Source organism: Sorex fumeus, unplaced genomic scaffold (assembly GCF_029834395.1).
Source record: "Sorex fumeus unplaced genomic scaffold, SorFum_2.1 ptg000095l, whole genome shotgun sequence".
Taxonomy (NCBI): domain Eukaryota; kingdom Metazoa; phylum Chordata; class Mammalia; order Eulipotyphla; family Soricidae; genus Sorex; species Sorex fumeus.
In genome coordinates, this window is record NW_026606152.1 from 1481011 (window position 1) to 1501982 (window position 20972).

At 63.0% G+C, this 20972-nt stretch overlaps 3 protein-coding genes across 6 annotated transcripts in view; 2 read left to right on the forward strand and 1 right to left on the reverse strand.

The window, feature by feature from the left end:
- SEC16A (SEC16 homolog A, endoplasmic reticulum export factor) overlaps window positions 1–10421 on the forward strand; it is a 24173-nt gene extending 13752 nt beyond the window's left edge. For 2 of the 3 annotated variants that reach the window (XM_056132935.1, XM_056132938.1), the window contains 18 exons: window positions 13–110; window positions 479–560; window positions 685–802; window positions 901–1012; window positions 1095–1200; window positions 1913–2053; window positions 2516–2629; window positions 2769–2961; window positions 3155–3328; window positions 3580–3662; window positions 5244–5372; window positions 6440–6523; window positions 6615–6671; window positions 6749–6860; window positions 7196–7333; window positions 7417–7472; window positions 9010–9087; window positions 9532–10421. In XM_056132935.1, coding sequence (XP_055988910.1) covers window positions 13–110; window positions 479–560; window positions 685–802; window positions 901–1012; window positions 1095–1200; window positions 1913–2053; window positions 2516–2629; window positions 2769–2961; window positions 3155–3328; window positions 3580–3662; window positions 5244–5372; window positions 6440–6523; window positions 6615–6671; window positions 6749–6860; window positions 7196–7333; window positions 7417–7472; window positions 9010–9087; window positions 9532–9600 — 1944 coding nt within the window. In that variant the 3' untranslated portion in view covers window positions 9601–10421. The remainder of the gene's footprint in view (window positions 1–12; window positions 111–478; window positions 561–684; window positions 803–900; window positions 1013–1094; window positions 1201–1912; window positions 2054–2515; window positions 2630–2768; window positions 2962–3154; window positions 3329–3579; window positions 3663–5243; window positions 5373–6439; window positions 6524–6614; window positions 6672–6748; window positions 6861–7195; window positions 7334–7416; window positions 7473–9009; window positions 9088–9531) is intronic. The other variant, XM_056132936.1, reaches the window with a different exon arrangement.
- Window positions 6689–20937, reverse strand: PMPCA (peptidase, mitochondrial processing subunit alpha). 2 transcript variants are annotated; one of them, XM_056132945.1, is made up of 13 exons: window positions 20823–20937; window positions 20522–20724; window positions 20353–20432; window positions 19763–19845; window positions 19197–19291; window positions 18903–19003; window positions 18453–18716; window positions 18044–18255; window positions 17878–17968; window positions 17748–17810; window positions 16333–16477; window positions 15946–16112; window positions 6689–6698 (listed from the first exon to the last, which is right to left on the reverse strand). In XM_056132945.1, exons 1-12 carry the CDS (start codon window positions 20894–20896, stop codon window positions 15946–15948), a joined length of 1578 nt encoding a protein of 525 aa, XP_055988920.1. In that variant the 5' UTR covers window positions 20897–20937; the 3' UTR covers window positions 6689–6698. The 2 variants fall into 2 exon arrangements, with proteins under 2 accessions (XP_055988920.1, XP_055988919.1); XM_056132944.1 differs by lacking the exon at window positions 6689–6698 and having other exon boundaries at window positions 15504–16112.
- Window positions 10634–14602, forward strand: INPP5E (inositol polyphosphate-5-phosphatase E). Its single transcript, XM_056132941.1, has 10 exons — window positions 10634–11405; window positions 12495–12618; window positions 12735–12832; window positions 13068–13192; window positions 13270–13389; window positions 13478–13585; window positions 13726–13887; window positions 13967–14082; window positions 14180–14316; window positions 14414–14602. Exons 1-10 carry the CDS (start codon window positions 10717–10719, stop codon window positions 14544–14546), a joined length of 1812 nt encoding a protein of 603 aa, XP_055988916.1. The 5' UTR covers window positions 10634–10716; the 3' UTR covers window positions 14547–14602.
- Window positions 20938–20972: the final 35 nt, after the last annotated feature.

The window sequence follows — 20972 nt, forward strand, 5'->3', positions numbered from 1 at the left end:
CTGCTCTCACAGGATGCTCTGGAATCCGCCATGAAAAACGCTTTATGGGGCCACGCTCTGTTGCTTGCCAGTAAGATGGACAGCCGGACACACGCCAAGGTCATGACCAGGTACACAGCCGACCGTGCCATCTCCACCTCGGGCTCTCACTTAGGCTTTACACAAGGTCTTTGCAAGGGCCAGAAAGATAGTGCAGTGGGTAGGGCACTTGTCTTGCGTGTACCAACCCAGGTTCAATTCGCTCCCTTCGTGGGTCCTCCAAGCCTGACCAGGAGTGATCCCTGAGAAGAGCCAAGCATAGGCTACAAAAATAAATCACTAAACAAGTTCACTGCGAGACGCAGCTTCCTGGAGAGTCTTGGTTCCTGCCTTGTCCTTCAGGGCTGCGTCATTGTGTCATGGCCCTTGGCAAGTGCATGTGTGAGTCCATTTCATTTTCTGGAACAAGCTGGAGTGAGAGCTTCCTCCTTCTCCCCAGGTTCGCCAACAGCCTCCCCATCAACGACCCCCTGCAGACTGTCTACCAGCTGATGTCGGGCCGGATGCCTGCAGCGTCCACGGTCAGTGTGGGCCCTGGAGACTGGCAGCCGGGAAACCCTGTGTCCCTTGGACTCAGTCAGGGTGTTTGTTGACTTAACTGACAGTGACCCTGGCTGCTCTGGCCTTCCTATCCCCTGATCACAGTGCTGTGGGGACGAGAAATGGGGGGACTGGAGGCCGCACCTCGCCATGGTTCTGTCCAACCTGAGCAGCAACATGGATGTGGAGTCCAGGACGATGGTCACCATGGGCGACACCCTGGGTGCGTTGGGGTGTGGATCCAGCGGGGTGCGCGTAGCGGGGGAGGGGCACACTAGGGGAGCAGGCTCTCACAGGGCTCTGCCTATGCCGTTCCCCCAGCTTCCAAAGGCCTTCTGGATGCCGCCCATTTTTGCTACCTCATGGCCCAGCTCGGATTTGGGGTGTACACCAAGAAATCCACGAAGCTGGTCTTGATTGGCTCGAACCACAGGTGAGGTGGTGGCCGGGCTCAGCCTGTCCCCACAGGTCCTCTGGGGCCTTGCCCGAGGTAAAGGAGCTGGTGTCCTCGACAGTTTGCCGTTTCCGAAGTTTGCGACCAACGAAGCTATTCAGAGGACAGAAGCCTATGAGTATGCTCAGTCCCTGGGGGCACAGACCTGCACGCTCCCCAACTTCCAGGTAAGGGGGCCTGCTGCGGCCACCCCATGTGTTCCTGCTCATTGAAGGGCCTTGGCCTTTAGCAAGAGAACGAAATAGTAAACTCGGGAACTGTTTGGCTCAGGACTCAAGAACTGGGTCTGCAGAGATGGTATAGCCAGTGGGTTATTTGCCTTGTATGCGGTTGACCTGGGTTCGATCCCCTGGAACTCCAGATGGTCCCTCAGCACTGCCTCAAGTAATTTCCGAGTGCAGAGCCAGTAGGTACCCCTGAGCATCACCGGGTGTGGCCCCAGAACTGCTGCAGCAACAATCTTTGGGGTAGTTTGGACTCGGCACGAGAGACCTTCAGCGGCTGGTCTCGAGTGCTTCCACGTCAGCAGCACGTGGAGAGCCTCCCTGATGCAGGGTCACGGTGGAGGGCGCTGGGCAGCAAGGGTGTCGGGATTACCCCAGCACCTCCTGAGAGTCCATCCTCTCATTGTGGAGAGGCCCCGAGGACAGGGTGTGCCCCTTTTGGTTTCCGTGGGAGTGTGCGAGCCTCTGGCCCAGGCAGCACCTGCTCCCACGTCTGCAGTTCTCTGGGAGGTGCGAAGGATGAAGTCAAGTTTCCTAGGTGCGCCTGCTGCTCTGACCCGCGTGCCATGAGGGAGCAGGCCTCAGCCCTGCTGGGAGAAGTGGCGGGGGGTGGGCAGGGAAGTGCTGGCTCAGGGCGCTGCGCTGTCTGTCCCAGGTGTTCAAGTTCATCTACTCTTGCCGCCTGGCCGAGATGGGGCTCGCCACGCAGGCCTTCCACTACTGCGAGGTCATCGCCCAGAGTATCCTGGCCCAGCCCCACGACCACTCCCCAGTGCTCATCAGCCAGCTGGTCCAGGTACAGCCCTGAGCCCTGGGCTCCGACCCTGCCGCAGCCACTGCTCCCGGTTCTGTGCTCGGTCACCCCAGGCAGGGTCTTGTTGGTGCCAGGGATTGGATGTGACGCAAGTGCCCTCCCTGTTGTCCTGCCACTCTGCCCGCCCTGGCTCGCACAGCCTCAGCTTGTATTTGGACCACGCTGACCTGCGCTCTGTGCTCCTCTGGCCCCGCCACTCCTCAGGCTGAAGTCTGGGGATTCTGCCATGCGTGAAGACTCGGGACCCTTGCTTGTGACTCTCACTCTGGATGAGCACAGGGCCGGATGGGCTTCCTCTGCCCCCTGCCCTCCATGTGACCAGTGAGGGTGCCAAGTGGGGACCTGAGCGCTGGCACGCTTGTCCCACACCCTGCCAACACGTTCTCTGCTCTGACCTGCTGTGTCCTGGCTCATCACCCATTTTCATCTTCCTGCTGCTTCTAGGTCGCATCCCAGCTGCGTCTCTTCGACCCTCAGCTGAAGGAGCGGCCTGAGGAGGAGTCCTTCGTGGAGCCTGCCTGGCTGACCCAGCTGCAGCGTGTGGATGAACAGGTCAAGGTGTGTCCTGGGGCGGAGGGAAGCCCTGGCCCTGGCCACCCTGTGAGCATGCTGTGGATAGTAGGCTTGAGGGTATGTGTCCTAGCCCCGGGACAGGCTCGCCAGGCCTGTGCATGATTGGTACCCATGTTGCCCACAGGAGGGCTCTCTGGTGTGGCGCCAGGATGCAGCCGTCCCGAAGTGCCGTCCCAGCTCACCCAGTTCCGACGTGGGCTTGTGCGAGGGTCCAGGATCAGCTCTGCCTTCAGGCCCGGGCCCTGACAACCCACTGCTGGCCCCCCTGATGCCAGCTGCTGAGCCCTTGGGCCAGAGTGTGCGGCTACTGCCTTCAGGTGGGTCCTGGCCTGCAGGCCCGAGGTGTCTGGGCATGCAGGTCAGGGCCTGTTGGAGGCCCAGGGGAGAGCTGGGGGCCCCAGAATGCCAAGGAGTCTGCGAACTGAGAAAGCAGAGAGGAGGCCCCCTTGGCCCTCCCGGGCTGATCAGCCTGCGGCCCGCAGCTGATGGTCCTCTGCCTTCCACCAGCAGCGCCACAGAGGCTTCCCGGCAGCCAGCTAGCCCTCCCTACAGGGGTGCCCATGTTTCCTGTGCCTGCGCCCCCAGGATCTGTGCTGGGCTTTCCAGAACCCTCAGTGCCCGATCCCACAGCTCTGTACCCCGGGCCTGGCCTGCCACCCGGCGGCCCACCTCTCCAGGAGCCAGGTGGGTCTGCAAGGTGCCAGGGGCCGGGCTTGGCTGGGGAGGAGACAGGTGACATCACTGACCCAACTGGGCTACAGAGCGGCCGTGGTGCCGCCGGCTGGCCTGGTGGGTCTTATCCCTGCCGCCTGCTCTGGCTCTGAAAGCCAAGCCCACTGCCGGGAGCATCTCTGCCCCACTTGCGGAGATAGTGCTGGAGGGAGGGGGACATGGTGTCCATGCCCCGCTGAGTGCCTCCCCGATGTCCCTCGCAGGAGCAACGCTGCAGGAGGCCCCCGGCAGACACCTGGTCCCGGAGCTCAGAGAAGGGGATGTGGGCGGAGCCCCTGCTGATCTGGTACTTCCACGTTTGCATTTCCCAGAAGTTTGTCTGAGTCTCAGGAGGCTTCCAACTCCTTTTGCTCTGGCTGCAAGTGGGGAGGGGTGACAGACTCCGAGAGCCCCTTTTTTTCATTGCTGTGTCAAGAGAGCACTGTAGCATGAGTCTGCTTGTGGAATTGGGTCCAAAACAGCAACACCACAAAAAGCAGCCCCTTCAGTGGCTGGAGAGGACTGTCAGTGGCGCCATGGGGAGAGCCAGAAGGGCAGGAGTACACTTGGCGTGCGGAGGCCTGGGGACAAGCCCTAGCACCGCACAGTTCCTGAGCACTGAGCCAGGAGTACCCCCAAGCACTGTTGGATATAACCCCAAAACAGAACCAGTCTTCAAAATCAAACCAGGGCAGTCCCTGTGTAGAATGCCTTGGTCTTCCTGACTTCTTCTGCCTTTGCTGACGAGCAACCCAAGGCCTAGCTTCTTTCTAAACCAGAAAGTCCACAAACTTGAGTCTTCATTAGTTCCTGGAAATAGAGAGCACTCTATTGGACTCCCCTGAGTAAAGAGCCCCCCTGTGCTCCGAGCCCATCCCAAGGGGTAGCCTGCTCTCCGGAGCCCTCTTCGCTCTGGCCCAGCTCTGAGGAAGCCCTCCACAGGCATTCAAAACCTCCTTGCAGAAAGGGAACTGGGACTCGGAGGGTGCTGGGCGCCTTGCGAGTGAGGCCTTGGGTTTGATTCCTGGTGCTGATTGGTCCCCAGAGCACTCTCTGGAGGTGACCACCAGGCTCTGAGCCAGTTGTGGCTCCTGAGCATAACCAAGTATGGCCCCCAAACCAACCCCTACCCCCTGCCAAATGAAAGCAAAGCGTCATACCTGCATCACAGTCAGTGTCGTACCCAGGAATGAGTCTGCATGTTTCTGAGCCCCTGCACAGAGCTGAGACTACTCCTGGCTCCGCACTGAGGGCTCAGGCCTGGCAGTGCTCGCGGACACTTGTGTCGGGGCTTGAGCACATCAGTTGGATGCACAGCAGTGCCTTAGCCCTGTGCTTTCTGGCCCAGGAGTGACTGTTCTTTATGTCACTCTTCATCTTTTTACTTTAAAAAATTTTTACTCAGTCTTTTCGGGTCACACTGGCAGTGCCCAGGGGTTCCTCCTGGCTCTGTACTCAGGAGTCACTCCTAGCGGTGCTCAGGGGACCATATGGGATGCTGGGGATTGATCCCGGGTTGGCCACATGCAAGGCAAACGCCCTCCTTGCTGTGCTGTCGCTCTGGCCCCTTAAGTCGTTCTTTATTTTTTTTAATTTTTTTTTCTTTTTGGGTCACACCCAGCGATGCTCAGGGGTTATTCCTGTCTCTGCACTCAGGAATTACTCCTGGCGGTGCTTGGGGGACCATATGGGATGCCGGGAATCAAACCCAGGTCCGCCGTGTGCAAGGCCAACGCCTATCTGTTCTGCTATCGCTTCAGCCCCCTTAAGTCGTTCTTTAAAGTGCCGTGTCCTGCTGATGGGTTTTCCTGCCACATCTGTGTGCCGCTGGCCAGCCTGGGTAGATACTGCTCTCCTGCTGAGCCCACTCTCTGCTGCCTTGGGACAGGGTCCCCCCAGGATGCCGCAGGATTACGAGCCCTCTGTGGGGTGGGAGCCACCGCCTCCCGCCCCATCGCCCATCCAGGACATGAAGAGAGCCGCACCGGCCAAAAAGGAACCCAAGGAACCTAAGAAGGTCAGTCGGGGGCTGGGGAGAGAGGATGCCAGGGAGGGCGGCGGCCTTCCACGCGGCCCTCGTGTTCCCCCCCGAGGACCTCCAGGAGTGACCCCAGGGTATCGTACACTCTGCCCAGAACCAGGCTTCAGTGGGCTGTGGGTCAACACCAGTGGGAGTGACCGGCCTGAGGTCCCACTTGCCCCGTCCTCTCTGGGGCTGCTGTTGTACACAGTGTCACTCCAAATGCCACCTGGAAGCCACAGTTCATCGCTGTGGAACGATACTCAGGTGCACCGTGCAGTTTCCGTCCTCTATCGCTGTCCTACCGGCCTCCACCCATAGTGAGGCTGGCAGGCGGTGGGGGCGTCATGGCTCAGCTGTGTGGCGGGAGGCGGATGGAATTTGCCTCAGGCTGTGCCCAGCCCAGCATCTCCTGCAGCTGTGCTGGGGTCCTTATCGGCACCCCCTGCTGGGCCTTCAGTGTGCAGGAGGGAGGGACTTAAACCTGGGGGACCTCCACAGCCACTGGGCTGCGGCTTGCTCTCTCAGTGGTGCCTCGTGAGTTACACCTCTTAATTTCACAGAATTTGTATTTCAAGCTCTTCTCTAATTACAGGTGTCATAAGTGAACAGACACTTACTTCAAAGTGGGCTTCCTAGGGCCAGAATGATGGGCCAGCAGGGAGGGTGTTTGCTTAGCACACAGCTGACCCAGATTTGACCCTCAGTACCCTAGATGGTCCCTCTGAGCTGACCGGGAGTGAACCCTGAGAGCAGAGCCAGGAGTAAGCCCTGAGTACCGCCTGGTGTGGCCCAAAAGCTTAAGTGGGTTTCCAGGGGGCTGCCCCCGACAGGCTGGCCCCGCCCGGGACCTGCTTTTCCTGCTTCCCCTCTCTTGTGAGTGAAAGCAGGGCCACTGTTCCTGGGGACCCTTCGCTGCCCCTCGGAGGCCAGGCGCCAGCATTGAGCCCGGGAAAGTGCTCTCAGGCGCCTTGTCCTGACTCTCCTTGGCTGACGTAAGATGGGCCACTGCGTCTGCAGCCTGCGGTGGGGCTGGGTGCCGCTGATGCGAGCTCTCTCTCCAGAGCAGTGAGCCCTGGTTCTTCTCACGCTGGCTCTATGGCAAGAAGCGGACCGAGGCGTACCTGCCCGATGACAAGAACAAGTCGGTGAGTGGAGGCCAGGGGTGGCCAGGGGCCCTGCACACTGACCCAGCTCGGGCCTGCGCCAGCTCCGCTCCTGCTTCTCTCCCGCCTGCAGATTGTCTGGGACGAGAAGAAGAACCGCTGGGTGGATGTCAATGAGCCGGAAGAGGAGGTGGGTGGCCGAGGGGGCCGGGCAGCCAGGGCTCCCGAAACCCCAGGGCTCCTCTGACACCCATTTTCCCTCTGCAGAAGAAGGCTCCGCCCCCACCCCCCACCTCACTTCTGAAGGCTCCACAGGCTGCGCCCCCGGGGCCTGGAGGGGCCCCCAGAGCCTCTGTGAACATGTTCTCTAGGAAAGCAGGTAAGCAGCGGGGGGCCAGCTGCCGCTCACCCACCCACTGCCCTGCCGCAGAGACACTCACAGCCCCGCCGACAGTGACAGCCCCACGGACAGTGACAGCCCACGGACAATTACAACCTAACCTACAGGGAGTGACAGCCCTATGGACAGTGACAACCCGCAGAGTGATAGCCACCCCCCCAGAGAGTCACACTGTCACTCCCGCGGACGGTGGCGGTGTCAGCTCTGCGGAGTGTTGGCCCAGCAGCCTGAACCCTCTCAGCCTTGCTGGGAGCCGCCGCCTCCCACCATGAGGCCTCCAGGTGGCGCACCGGCCTGATGCGCCTCTCTCGCAGCCGGCTCCAGGGCGCGCTATGTGGACGTGTTGAACCCTGGGGGCACCCAGCGCAGTGACCCGGCCCTGGCCCCTGCAGACTTCTTCGCCCCGCTCGCCCCACTCCCCATCCCAGCCCTTGTGGGGGGCACGCAAGCAGGTAGGCTGCCCAAGGTTCCGGCCTCTGTCTGACCTGAGGGGGTGCCCCGGGGACACGCCTTCACCCACTTGTCTCCTTCACAGATGCAGATACACTGCCCTCTGCAGAGGGGCCCGGCACGGAAGGGGAGGAGCCCACGGTGAGGGGGCAGAGGGCGCGGGGCATCCCCACCCTGGTTCTACCTGTCCCCGGGGGGCGGGGAGGGGCAGCAGGGGAGCATCCCATACGGCTCTGAAGTGGGGACAGTGTCCAGGCCAGAGGCTAGGCTGATGTGCTGCCCCGGGGCCCGTAGAGGGCCGGGCCGGGCACCGGGCTGGCCTCGGGAGCAGCCACCATCTCTGTTCCTCCTGCATGGCTCCGCAGTGTCACGCCTGCCCTTGAGAGCAGATGCGCCCCATGGGGGAGAGTAAAGCGCTTCCCACAGTCCCTGCCTGAGACTTGCCCCAGAGCTTGCGTTTGTGTGTCCCGTGGCCTCTTCCTTTAAAAATGAAATATGAGGGCCAGAGAGACAGCACAGTGGGTAGGGCCCTTGCCTTGCATACTCGCAACCAGGATTTCAGCCCAGCATCCCATATTTGCTCGATTTGCTCGAGCGGGCCCAGTAACGTCTCCATTGGAGACTTTGTTGTTACTGTGTTTGGCATATCGAATACATCACGGGTGACTTGCCAGGCTCTGCTGTGCGGGCGAGATACTCTCGGTAGCTTGCCAGGCTCTCCGAGAGGGGCGGAGGAATCAAACTCGGGTCGGCCATGTTGGCTGCGTGCAAGGCAAACACCCTACCGCTGTGCTATCGCTCCAGCCCATATGGTCCCGAGCACCACCAGGAGGTCTCCCCCTGAGTGCAGAGCAAGGAGTTAGTTACCCTGTGTATCACCAGGTGTGACCCAAACAAACAGAAAATTAGGTCCAGAGCAACAGCCCAGTGGGAAGGGCACAGGCCTTGCATGCAGCTCACTGGGTTTGTTCCCTGGAATTCCATATGGTCCCTGAGCCCCACCAGGAGTTACCCCCGAGTGCAGAGGCAGGAGTAATCCCTGAGCCCTACCAGTGAGCCCCAACCTCCTCCCCTCGCCCCCAGATGTGACTGGTAGGTTGTTTAGACACTTTATTGGACTTGAAGTGCCAGAGTCAAACCTCCACCGTCTTGCAGTCCGAGGAGGACTGACTGGAGCCTGCCGTGGGCACAGTGCATCTAAGCCGGGCCTGTGCCGGCTCGCTCGCTTGCCCTGTGCGCTCTTGTTGTCGGAGCGCTCACGCCCTAGCTCAGTGGCCTGTTATCACGGGAAGTGAGCTGGCACCTGCACCAGGCACCCATGGCTGCAGCTTGCACGGACAGGGAGCAGACCGGGTGCCTCTGTGTCCGGCTGAGGGCTGCTCAGCGTTCCCTTTCCTCACTGGCCTTGGGGCGCGGTGCAGCCCTGAAGCCGGATCCCTGGTGTCGTGGCCCCTTGGTGCCAGTGCGTGGCTGCACGCATGGCAGAAGCCCACTTGGTGCACATGGAGGTGGAGGGGTGCATCACCCGGGCTGTGCCAGGGCACGCAGCTTTCCCGCGGCATGTAGGCCTGAGCCCTCGTTCTCCTGCTCACATGTCCGGGCGCTGCATGTGTTTCATCCTCCTCTGGCCGGCTGTTCGGCCTCTGCTACACTGAGGCTGGTTTCTCTCTGCTTGCAGGCTCCGGGCGATGCCCCTGTTGCAGGGCACCCCCCCGGGGGGGCAGTGCCTTTCTACAACCCTGTGCAGTTTACACCAGTAAGTGTCCTGCTGTCCCCTCCCATGGACCCTAGGGCTGACATACCTGGGGCTGGTCACTCCTACTGAGCTGACCCTGGCCACCCCCTCAAGGGCAGCTCTGGCACATTTTATTCATTCTTCTCTGCCTTCTCCCTCCTGCTACCTCCCACCCCCTCTCAAGTGTGTGGCCGCCTGCCGTCTCCGGGGGCACCCCCACTGCCCCACACGGCCTGCTGTGCCTTCACAGTGGCTTGGTCTCCTGCAGATCCCTTGTTTGCACATCTGCTCCAGGGCGGCTTGTGCTTCTCAACAGGTGCTTTCTCCCCTGCCCGGAGTGTCCTGCAGCTCTGCTGTGAGTGGACAGCCTCCAGCACACGGCCCTCGGGCACCTTCCTCGGGGTGCTGACCCACATCTCTTGCCTGAGGCCGGCAGGTGGCAGTCAGCGCTACTCTCGGTTGCAGGTGGCTGCCACCTCAGGAAGCTCCCGGGCAGGACGCATGGGTGGAAGGAAACAGGCTGCGCTGAGCTAGAGCCTCTCCCAACCTCACCTCCGTGTCTCCGTGCCCACCAGCCCTGAGAAGGCAGCAGGAGGCCCCACTTGGGTCCGCACCATGAGCTGTTCTCGGCAGCTGGATTGGCCCCAGGGTGCTGGACGGAGAGTGTGGGCCTCTGAGCCCGTGGCACCGCAGAGTCCGGAAGAGTGTGCCTCGCAGGAGGGGCTGATCCGCCCGTGCCACGGCCACTTCCTGGGCAGGAGCTACCAAAACGGGCCTTGGGCATGTGCCCTCCTGACCACTGCGGCACCGGGACTCTGCAGGGCTCCGTGGGCGTGCTCACTTGACACCCCTAAGCCGTGGGTCCTGCAGGAAGTGGCTTACAATAATTTCTGGCAAAACTGTGGAATCTGATACTTGGTTGGTTCTCTTCTGTCGCTGCCCCTGACTCAGCCATACCGAAGCGCCAGACCCCGGGGGTGGAGACTGACCCCACTGGCAGCGACCAAGGAGAGCTGGGCTGAGCGGGGTCTTGACCGAATCAGTAGGCGCTTTCTCTGTAGGTTCTGCTGGGGCCCATCGTTTGCTTGGTTTATCGAATCTGTAGAAATTGTGCACATGTGGGATCACCCGATCACTAGGGAAGACAGTACTTTCTAGAATCTTCCACAGTGCGACTGGATCCGCTTGTCTCCTGGGAATGGCCGGGCAGCTTCTGCGCCTGCCAGTGTCCTGGGTTCCCTTCCTCCAGTGACCGCCAGGACCTCGTTTCAGACGCTTCCTCCGGGCGGGAGCTGATATTTTTCCTAAATGCAAATTGTTTCACTGCAAATTGTTAAATAAATATTTTGCGCTCTCAGGATTCCCCCTTTTCCCTGCGCGTGGAGAGCTTGCGCGGGGGCGCTGAGGTGGCCGCGGGGGAGGGCGGGACGCCCGCCCGGGTCCTCCGGCCGCTAGGGGCGCTGCGGGGCCGGGCCGAGGCCGGCCGGGCGGGGCGGAGCGGAGCCCCGGCGCGGAGGGGCGGGGGCGCGGGAGCGGGCTGAGCCCTGGGCGGCGGGTGGGCGCGGGCCGAGCCGCGCGCCGCGGCCGGTGCGAGCCCTGGCGGTGACCGCCCGGCCTCCCACAGGCCCCGGCGGGCACCTGCGCCCCACGATGCCGTCCACGCTGGCGGCGGCCCCGCGGCCGGCCAGCGCGGACACGGGCCTCCCCGCCGGCGGCCCCGCGCTCCCTCCGAATGTCCCGGCAAAGCCCGGCCGCGAGGACCCGCCGGCGCCGGCCGGAGCCCCGGCCCCCAGGCCGCCCCCGAGGCCCCGGCTGGAGCGGACGCTGTCCCTGGACGACACGGGCTGGCGGCGGCGCCGCAGCCGGGCCGGCCCCGACCGCCCCGCGTCCCGCAACGGGGCCAGCCCGGCCCGCGGCTCGCTGCCCGCCGAGGCCCCCGGCGCCCCCGCCGGCCCCGCGCTCGGCCTGAGCTCCTCCCTGCAGGAGCTGCCGGGGCCGCGCCGGGCTCCCTGGGCAGGCGGCGCGGCCACCCGGGTGAGTACCTCTCTGGACCTCCTGCCGCGAGACGGGGCCGGGGGCGCGTCCAGGCTGGCCCCGAGGCCGCCCCCGCGCCCACTACCCGCCCTGGACATGAGCGTGGCCTCCGGCACCCTGAGGACCTCGAACAAGGTTGACTGGGACTACAAGCCCCGCCTGCAGGCCCGGCTGTCCCGCGCCCCCGGCAGCCCGGGCCCCGGCCGGCCGCCCAGCCCCCTGGCCTGTGACGATTCCTCCCTGGGCTCGGCCCGGTCCGCCTTCAGTCTCCTGGCACCCATCCGCACCACGGACGTCCGCAGCAGGTAGGGCCGCCGAGTGGCCGCCCGCCCCTGTGGCCGCCCCCATGGCTCCCCTCACCCTGGCCCTCCAGCCCTTGGAGCCTGCGGTTCACTCCTCCCTCTGCCCCCAGCTGCCAGGGAGCCCAGGGCCCTGGGCTGGCTCGGCCCCCCCCTCGGGTCTGTCCCCACAGGCCTGTGCGCTGCTGCCGGGGTGCCTCCCGGGCTTGCTCTTATGCTCCTGCTCGGTCTGCACCGCTGGGCCTGTTTGTGTATGAAGTCCGTGTCACCCTTTTCTGCCCCGTCCCCCCTCCCCCAGCTCTCTAGAGGCCAGGTCACAGCCCGAGAGTGAAGTTCCCAATTCTCGGTCCTGCCTACCCAGCAGCTGGGCCCAGAGTTCAAATCCCCAGAGAGGGGCTGGCTCCACCAGCTCCGTGTCTGGCCACCATTCCTGCCCACAGCGTGCCGCTCACCCACCCAGGGCACACTCACGTGCACACACACACACACACACACACACACACATACACACACCGTCACGCAGTCACACACACAGACTCTCCCACACACATGCTGGCGTGCACACACAGTCACACAGACTCCCCACACAAACGTACATCCTCACACGCAGTCACACACAGACTCTCCCACACACATACTGGCGCACACACACACATACACACAGCTCTCGCGCACATACTGGTGCACACAAACGCACCCTCATACACAGGACACACACAGACACTCCCTCACACATACTGGCGCACGCACACACACACACACACTGCTCTCGCGCACATACTGGTGCACACAAACGCACCCTCATACACAGGACACACACAGACACTCCCTCACACATACTGGCGCACGCACACACACACACACACACAGCTCTCGCGCACATACTGGTGCACACAAACGCACCCTCATATGCAGTGACACACACAGACACTCCCTCACACATACTGGTGCACAGACATACACAGTCACATGCAGTCACACACATCTCCTGTATACACACAGACACACACACAGTCACATGCAGTACACACATACACACACACACACACACCGTCCTCCCCGAGGCACTCACAGCCCGGGGCCGGCCCCCCACAGGAGCTACCTGCAGGGGAGCCTCCTAGCCAGCGGGGCCCTGATGGGGGCAGACGAGCTGGCCCGCTACTTCCCGGACCGGAACTTGGCGCTGTACGTGGCCACGTGGAACATGCAGGGTCAGAAGGTGAGTGGGGGCGAGCGGGCATCGCACCTTCCTGTGAGAGTGTGGGGTTGCGGCAGGCGGGCAGCTCAGGGGAGTGCAGGCCGTGTCCTGGACTGGCTGCATGTGCTCTGTGCCAGGAGCTGCCCGCCAACCTGGATGAGCTGCTGCTGCCCACGGAGGCCGACTATGCCCAGGACCTGTACGTGGTGGGCGTCCAGGAGGGCTGCTCTGACAGGTAAGGGCCCCTGCGTGACCCACCTGACCGCAGAGGGGCCCCATGCACACCTGCTGCTCGCCCACGGGATCCAGACGTCCAGGGAGCCCTCCCCAGACCCCAGGGCTTGTTCTGGTTGGTTTTGATTTTGATTTGGGGCCACACCCGGCCACACTCGAGTTACTCCTGGCTCTGGCTCAGGGATCAGTCCTGGTGGTGCCCAGGACACACGTGCCCCTGTGGACTTGCTCTGCAGGCGCGAGTGGGAGGCGCGGCTGCAGGAGACATTGGGCCCGCACTACGTGATGCTGCACTCGGTGGCGCACGGCGCCCTCTACATGTCTGTGCTCATCCGCCGAGACCTCATCTGGTTCTGCTCAGGTGGGCCCCAGGGGCCTGGCCTGGGTGGGCGGGGGTGTCCTGCCAGGCCGCCTGCCAGCCCCTGCCTGTCCCCACAGAGGTGGAGAGCTCCACGGTGACCACGCGCATCGTGTCCCAGATCAAGACCAAGGGCGCCCTGGGCGTCAGCTTCACCTTCTTTGGCACCTCCTTTCTCTTCATCACGTCCCACTTCACGTGTGAGTCTGGGGCCGGGGGCATCCGCAGTGCTTCGTGGTCAGGAGGCTCGGCCAGCACTGAGCCGCCCCTGTACCCCATGTGTTGCAGCTGGGGACGGGAAGGTGAGTGAGCGACTGCTGGACTACTCCAAGACGGTGCAGGGCCTCAGCCTGCCCAGGAACGTGCCCAACACCAGCCCCTACCGCTCGGACGCAGGTGAGGCCCTGGGGGCAGGGGGCGTGGCAGCCTATAGGGCCTCATCCCCCTCCCTTCCCCCTCCCCCCCCCTCCGTTCCGGCCCCCAGCTCCACCTGGCTCATGCTTCCTGCCCCCCCCACCCCCACCCCCGGGCCCCAGCCGATGTCACCACACGCTTCGACGGAGTGTTTTGGTTTGGAGACTTCAACTTCCGCCTGAGCGGGGGCCGCGCAGCTGTGGACGCTGTCCTCAGGCAGGAGCTGGGGCCCGACGTGCAGGCCCTGCTGCAGCGTGACCAACTGACGCGGGAGATGAGGAGAGGTGCTGCCCCAGCCACTCCTGGGGAGGGGGGTGTGGTGCGGCCCCAGCTGCTGCCCTGCTGAGGCCTGGCCTGCCCTAGGCTCCATCTTCAAGGGCTTCCAGGAAGCAGACATCCATTTCCTGCCGTCGTACAAGTTCGATATCGGGAGGGATTCGTACGACAGCTCGGCCAAGCAGCGGACGCCCTCATACACGGTGAGCATTTGGCCCGGAGGTGGTCAGCAGCGCAGGAGGGGGCGTGCCAGGGGCGGGCGCCTCCCTCAAGCCTGTGCCAGCTCTCCTCTGCCCCCAGGACCGTGTCCTGTACAGGAGCCGTCACACGGATGACATCTGTGCACTGCACTACGCCTGCTGCCGCGGGGTCAGGACCTCGGACCACCGGCCTGTGTACGGCCTGTTCCGGGTGAAAGTGAGGCCGGGCAGAGACAAGTCAGTACCTGCTGAGCTCCGAGTTGTGCCTGTGGGTGGTGGCGTGGCGTGGTGTAGGAGAACCGTGGGGCACCCCTGACAGCTCGTCCGCCCACAGCATCCCGCTGGCCGCCGGCAAGTTTGACCGGGACCTATACCTGCTCGGGATCAAGAGACGCATCTCCAAAGAGCTCCAGCGACAGCGGGCGCTGCGGGGCACCAGTGCCAGTCTGGTGTGTACTATCTCCTGAGTCTGCTGCAGAGCCACGGCTGAGAACCACCCCAGGCCGTGAGGCGGAAGACACCCAGCCCCAAGGCCCGGCCTTTGCTGCCCACCCTGCACTAACCTGCCCCACCCTCCTGGACGCTCCGGTGACCCAGGGCCACACTGCAGCAGGCAGCAGACACGTGCGAGGGGGCCCTCCCCAGGCCGTCTGAGGGACCATTAGTGGCGCTAATGAGCCAGTTCTGGCCATTGATGCCTGAAGCCCAGCGTGCCACCACCTCACCAGCTGCACCAGGCATCACCAGCCTTATCTGGGCAGGATCTAGACTGTTCTTGCTTGCTGCCTTCTTCCCCTTGAACAAACACATGGGCTTCAATGTGTAGATGTGGGGTGTTTCAGCATCTTAAATTATTTATTTTTCCATATTTATAAATAAATGCAAATAAAGACCCTTAAGTTCCAGCCACATTGGGCTCTGCATGCCCATCTGAGAACAGACCCCACGTACCACTGCTTGCCAGTGTGGGGCATGTGCCCCCACAGCTGTCTCAGTCTTCAGCCTGGAGGGGTGGGATCGGGCAGCCGGCCCAGACTGCAGGGACCCTCGAGGGGCACGCCTGTCCTTGTCTGGCCAGAGGTCAGCTCTGGGCCTTGAGCCTGCACCAGTTCCCCCATCCCTTCATTCAGCCCCAGCCCGAAGCCACCAGAGCTTGTCACTGTCCCCTACATTGAGAACCAAGTTGCTTGCACACTGCTGCCAGCCTGAGGCAGGGAGGAGGGTGAGCAAGACTGAACGTGATGGGACAGAGCCCGGACGAACTGGCCGCCAAGGTGGGCCCACTCCAGGACTTGTGTGGGAGGGAAGGTACCCCTGGGGAGCAGGCATGGGCTTCCAGCAGGTTCCAAAGAGGGAAGCCAAGCTGCTTCCAGAGGGTCATCCAGGCACGCTAGGGGCACGGGGGTAGATGGAGGCGCCTGGGAAGGGCAGCGAAGTGAAGGCAGCGGAGAGTTCTGTTCTCGAGGTGTTTATTCGAGCCCTCAAACCTCACCCACCTGACTGCAAGGCCAGGCTTCCGGAGGCTTTGTTTTGGGACTCAGAACCCCTCACTGCAGCAGCCCCCAACCCGGAACTGGGCTTCTTGGTTCTCCTCCAGCAAGGCCGCGCAGGCTGTGACCCATCCCATGCTCCTTGCGGCAGGTGACGGCAGGTGACCCCAGGCCCCAAGCTGGCCCCCCGCCACACACACACACACACACACACACATGCGCACTCTGAGTGGGCTCACTGACGAGTTGCACAGCGAGATCGAGGATGCTCCTGCAAACCCAGCAGGGTTCCCTGGGGTGGTGGGCAGAGCCCACCCAAGCCTCGGACACACCCCGGCTGGAGCCTGAGCTGCCCCCACAGACCACGTGGACAGCTCTAGCGGAAGAGCCGGTAGGTCCTGGGCAGGCGGCCGTTCTTGCACAGGGCCGCCTGGATGTGCTCATAGCTGGGCAGGCCAGCCAGGTTGCCCAGGGCAGCCACCGCAGGCTTCCCGCGCAGCATCTTGGCAGTCACTCTTCGGATGTCGCTGGGCTGCACCTGGCCTGCTTGGAGAAAGGGCAATGTCGGGTGCCAACTCCTCTCCCGAGCCAGGGCCAGGGTTCTCCCACTGGCATGGGGAGGATGGGGCTGAGAACAGGTCCTCAGGCAGGGCTGCCTCCAGCTAAGCCCCACCCGAGCCTGGAGGCAGCTCTGCAGCCTCGATCTCCTGAAGACCCCTCCCTGGAAGGGATCCCGACCGTTTGCGGGGATGGGGACACTCACGGATCAGCTCGCACAGCTCATGGGGCAGCTTTCTGGACTGCGTGGCCAGCACCTGTCTCCCCACATCCTCAAAGATGACAGGCCTAGACTCCAGGTTCATCATCAGCATGGACATCAACTGTGTCTTGGCGCGGTCCAGTTCTACCTGGAGGGGCCGACAGTTGCATCCTGCCCAGCCAGGCTCCCCCGCGGCCAGAACAAGGACCAGAGAACGCCACCACAGGTGGAACCCTGCATAATAGCCACACAGTCCACGGCAAGGGTTTGGGTTCTTGCAGCTTCTCAGACTCTGTTCACCGGCTCTTTGTTTTGGCTTTGGGGGGTCACACCCAACAATACTCAGGAGTTACTCCTGGCTCTGCACTCAAGAATCACTCCTGGCGGTGCTCAGGGATTAAACCCGGGTTGACCACGTACAAGGCAAATGCCCTCCCTGCTTATCCTATCTTGCTCTGACCCCCTTCATTATAACTCTCTAAGAGTCTACTCTGGGGGCTTTGGGGCCCACCCAACAGTGTTCAGCCCTCGTGTTGATTTTTTAAACGTTTTCATCCCTCGGTGCTTCTCTTTCTAATAACAACACATGACAAGAGAAGGAACATAAGATATGCAGACCAGATGTTCACACACCACACCATGCTCATGCAATTGCGTGAATGTGTGTGCATAATTTGAGTCTACACGAGTGCATGTGAGTGTGTAAATGTGTACGCAAATGTGAGTACTCGTGCACGCACGAGTCTACGCATGGGTGTTCACGTGTAAGTCTATGTGTGCACATGAACGTGCACACGCACGTCAGTCTACTCATGTATGCGTGAGCATGTGTGCACGATGTGAGCCTAATGCACATGTGCGTGTGGTTGTCTGCACATACTGAACACGTTTACAAGTGAATGTCTGCACGCAAGCCTATACGTACATGCACACGTATACAACTATACATATGTATGCTTGCACGTATCTGGTTGTGTAAACGTGCCCGGCTCCTAGCTGAGGGCTGTAGCATGTGCTCTGGTGTGGGACCCCCGGGCAAGGCAGGGCAAGGCAGTGGTCAGTACATTGATGAAACCCACGAAGCAGGACGAAAGACAGCCTAGGGTAACAGTGGCCGGCCAGGGCCACCTCCGGTACCAAGGGGATCTGCACTGAGCCTCTGGGGGCGCAGGGCAACCAGTGCCCTGAGATCTGCTGATGCATACCAGAGGCCTGTAACCACACCCGCACCAAACCCATGCTGGAGAGCCGAGCCCACGGAACTCAGACAAGTCAGAAGCCGAGCAGACAGATGAGGGGCAGAGATGGTCCCTGCCTCAGCCCAGTGTGAGAGACACACAGCCACCAGAGGCCACCCACGTCCCGGGAGAGGCCCAACGTGGCCCCGGGGCCCCCTGGGCTTCCAGTCCTGCACTCACCTCGTCCGGCGCCTCGCACATGAGGACGAACTCCTTAGTGAGAATCTCCACCATCTCCCGCACCTACGGGAGCGGCTATGAGCACTGGCCGACAGTACCCCCCTGCACCCTCCCGAGCTCGAGATCTCACCTGGCGGGGATCGGCGCTGGCATGGATGCACAGGAGCCCTGTGTCCTCATAGCTGTGGTGGTAAGAGGTGGCGCTGTACATCCAGTGGTGCCTGTGGGGCAGAGGGAGTCAGTCCTGGCACCAGCGCCACTGCCCCATCCCACACGGGGCCGCGCGGCGCACCCACCTGTTGAGCACATTGAGGTAGAGCCTGGTGAACATGCCCTTGCCCGGGCCACCCGCTGAGAAGGAGCCGCCACCCCCCATCATCATGTTGAGGACGGCGAAGGGGATGAAGTCGGCCTCCAGGAAGGAGCAGCTCTCCAGGCCCAGCATGACGTGCGCGAGCTCGGGGAACGGAGTGGGCCCAGGGCTGACGTTCGACATGTCTCGCTCCAGCTGGCACGAGAGGATGCATGGCCCGGGGTTACCCTGAGCCACCAACCCCGAAGGACATGAACCATCCAGAAGCGTCTCAGTCCTAATGACCCGGCTTCCAGGAGAAAGGGAGGTGGTGCCGAGACCCAGGCATGCCTCAGCAGCCACGCGCGGCTCATTCCCACATCTGGCCCAGGAGCGCAGGTGACCGGCCTTACCGTGACAATCCCGCCCGTGTACTGTGCAACCGAGCGGTCCACGGTTCCCGCCGGCCCATGCCCCCAGGCCGGCTGGGCTCCCAGGAGGTACTTCCTGGCACATTCCACCAGGTGCTCGTGCTCCATGCCCACGCCCGCCAGCACCATGCGGTCGGGGGTGTAGTAGTTCCTCAGGTAGGCATGCAGCACCTCGCGGTTGATCCTGGCTATGTTCTCCACGGAGCAGAACCGGTGGAGGCCGACGGTGTTTCCCCGATATGCCGCCTGCGGGGAGAGCAGAGGTGCCCTCAGGGGTGTCCACCTGCTCACCAGTGCCTGCTACCCCAAGCTAAGAGCCAGCATAGAGTGCTGGCCCTGCACGTGGCTGAACCCGAGGTTGGGCAGACCCCCAACCCACCCAAAGAAAAGGGTGACCAACTCCTGCCCATGGGCCCTGGCCATGGCTCTCACTTCATGAATCATCTCTGTGAGGAGCGGCTCAGGGTCCGGCCGCATGTTGAGATCCTCCAGCTCAAACTGGACAGCCATCCGCGCCATCTCTATCTCCTCATCTGCAGATGCGAGGCCAGACTGGGTCACCTGCGCCACCAAGGCAGAGCCATGCCACGTTGGGCCTGCCCCGCACCACAGCCCTCCTTGCTCAGGCGCTCGAGACAGGGAGACCTCAGCCGGGCTTGCGGCCACTCACCAGCCTGTCCCAGCCTGCCTGCCTCCCAGCGGCCCCTCATTGCAGCCCGGACCCACCTGTCAGCCTGGGGCGCAGGACCACGCCAGCCAGCAAGCCCACCACCGTGTCCAGGCCCCTGACGTCGGCAGACACAGCGTACATGGTCGTGTCCCTAGGGAAGATGACATGCTGGCCCTGAGTCGGCCAGCAGAGTGCGGGTGCCACAAGGAGGCGCACACGGGGCCCGGACGTGCCAGCCACTCTGGGCAGCACCCCGGGAGCTGGAGGGTCCCGAGCAGAGCGGGGGAAAAGAGTGTCTGGCCCAGTCGGAACCAACTGTCCAGGTCCCTCCACCAAACAAACCATGTTGGCGCTCTTGCCGCCCCCAGCTGCACCCAGGTGATGCCTCTGCAGGGCCCGGCCTCGTCCTGGCTGCCGCTTTCCCCAACTCCCCCATGGGCTCTGCACTGAGGTCAACGTCTGGCCCAACAGGCACCTCCAGCCCCTGGCCTTGGAATGTGCTCCCCTGGGGCAGAGCTGTCGAGTGTTGCTGCCTCTGTGTGCCCCGCCACAGCATCTGCAGGGGCGCAGCAGGACGGACAGAGGGTGAACAGGCCAGAGGGCACGGGGCACAGCCTGGTACCTCGAGGTCTGGCAGTCGCAGATGCCGCCGTGTTGCTCCAGGGCAAGCAGGATCTCATCTTTGCTGCCAAACTCATCAGTGGACTGCAAGGACACACAGAGAGTCAGGCAGCAGAACACGCAAGAGACAGACTGGGCACAAGGTTTGGGCCCTGCTCGGCTGTGCTTGGGGATGGCTCCTGATGGGGTTTGATGGGACTGAACACAAGGCAACGACCTATGCCCAACATTGTCCCGAGCCACCAAACACAAACTTTGTCTTTTTTTGGGGGGGAGGGAGGGAATCACACCTTGCAGTGTTCAGGGGTTGCTCCTGGCTCTGCACTCAGGAATCACTCCCAGCAGGCTCGGGGGACCATATGGGATGCCCCGGACGGAACCCATGGTGGCAGTGCGCAAGCAAGCACCCTCCCGCCGTGCTCTCTCTCTGACCCTGCAACTGTGTTTCTTACGCTTACGCTGGCTTTCAAACACCACGCCTACCTCGTAGACTGTCATTACCGTCACCAGCTAGACCATCTCCTCAAACCACCCTCTGGAGAAAACCTGACTGCCCAGCAAAGACCTCAACGCCACAAAACAGACACTGACCGAAAACGCCAACTTCTCCAAAAAGTGTGCGATCCCGCTGACGTGCTTCGCTTCGTATCTCGACCCCGAGTTGATGAGAACTGGCCAGCACGGGGAAGCAGCGGGGTCAGGATCGGGCCCGAGCCGCGCCGCGCCGCGCCGCCCCCCGGGCCCGCCGGCCGGCCCTCACCTCCCACCGTGCAGAACTGCCCGAACTTATTCTGGGAGGCCACGCGGAGGCCGTTGTCCAGGGTGGTCACTCTGGTCTCGAACTTCTCCTGCCCGTCCACCGTGGCGAACACAGGCTTGGGGACGCCGGGCAGGGGGAGCGAGAGCGGGACGCCGGGGTACGCGCCGCCGCTGCTGAACGGCCTGCTCGGGGGCGCGCCGCACCTGCGGACGGACGGCGGGTCAGGCGGCTCCGCGGGGGTCGCGCCCCGCCCCCCGCCCGCACCCCCCGAGCGAGCCAGGGCGGCGGGAGGACCGCGCACCTCGGCCGCGGGCGGCGCCACGCGCCCGAGCCCCGCAGCAGCCGCGTCGCCGCCGCCACCACCGCCGCCGCCATCTCGGCCTCGCGCGCCTCTGCCGTCACTTCCGCTTCCGCCGCAGACCCCGCCCGCGGCCTCCAGGCGGCGCGCCGT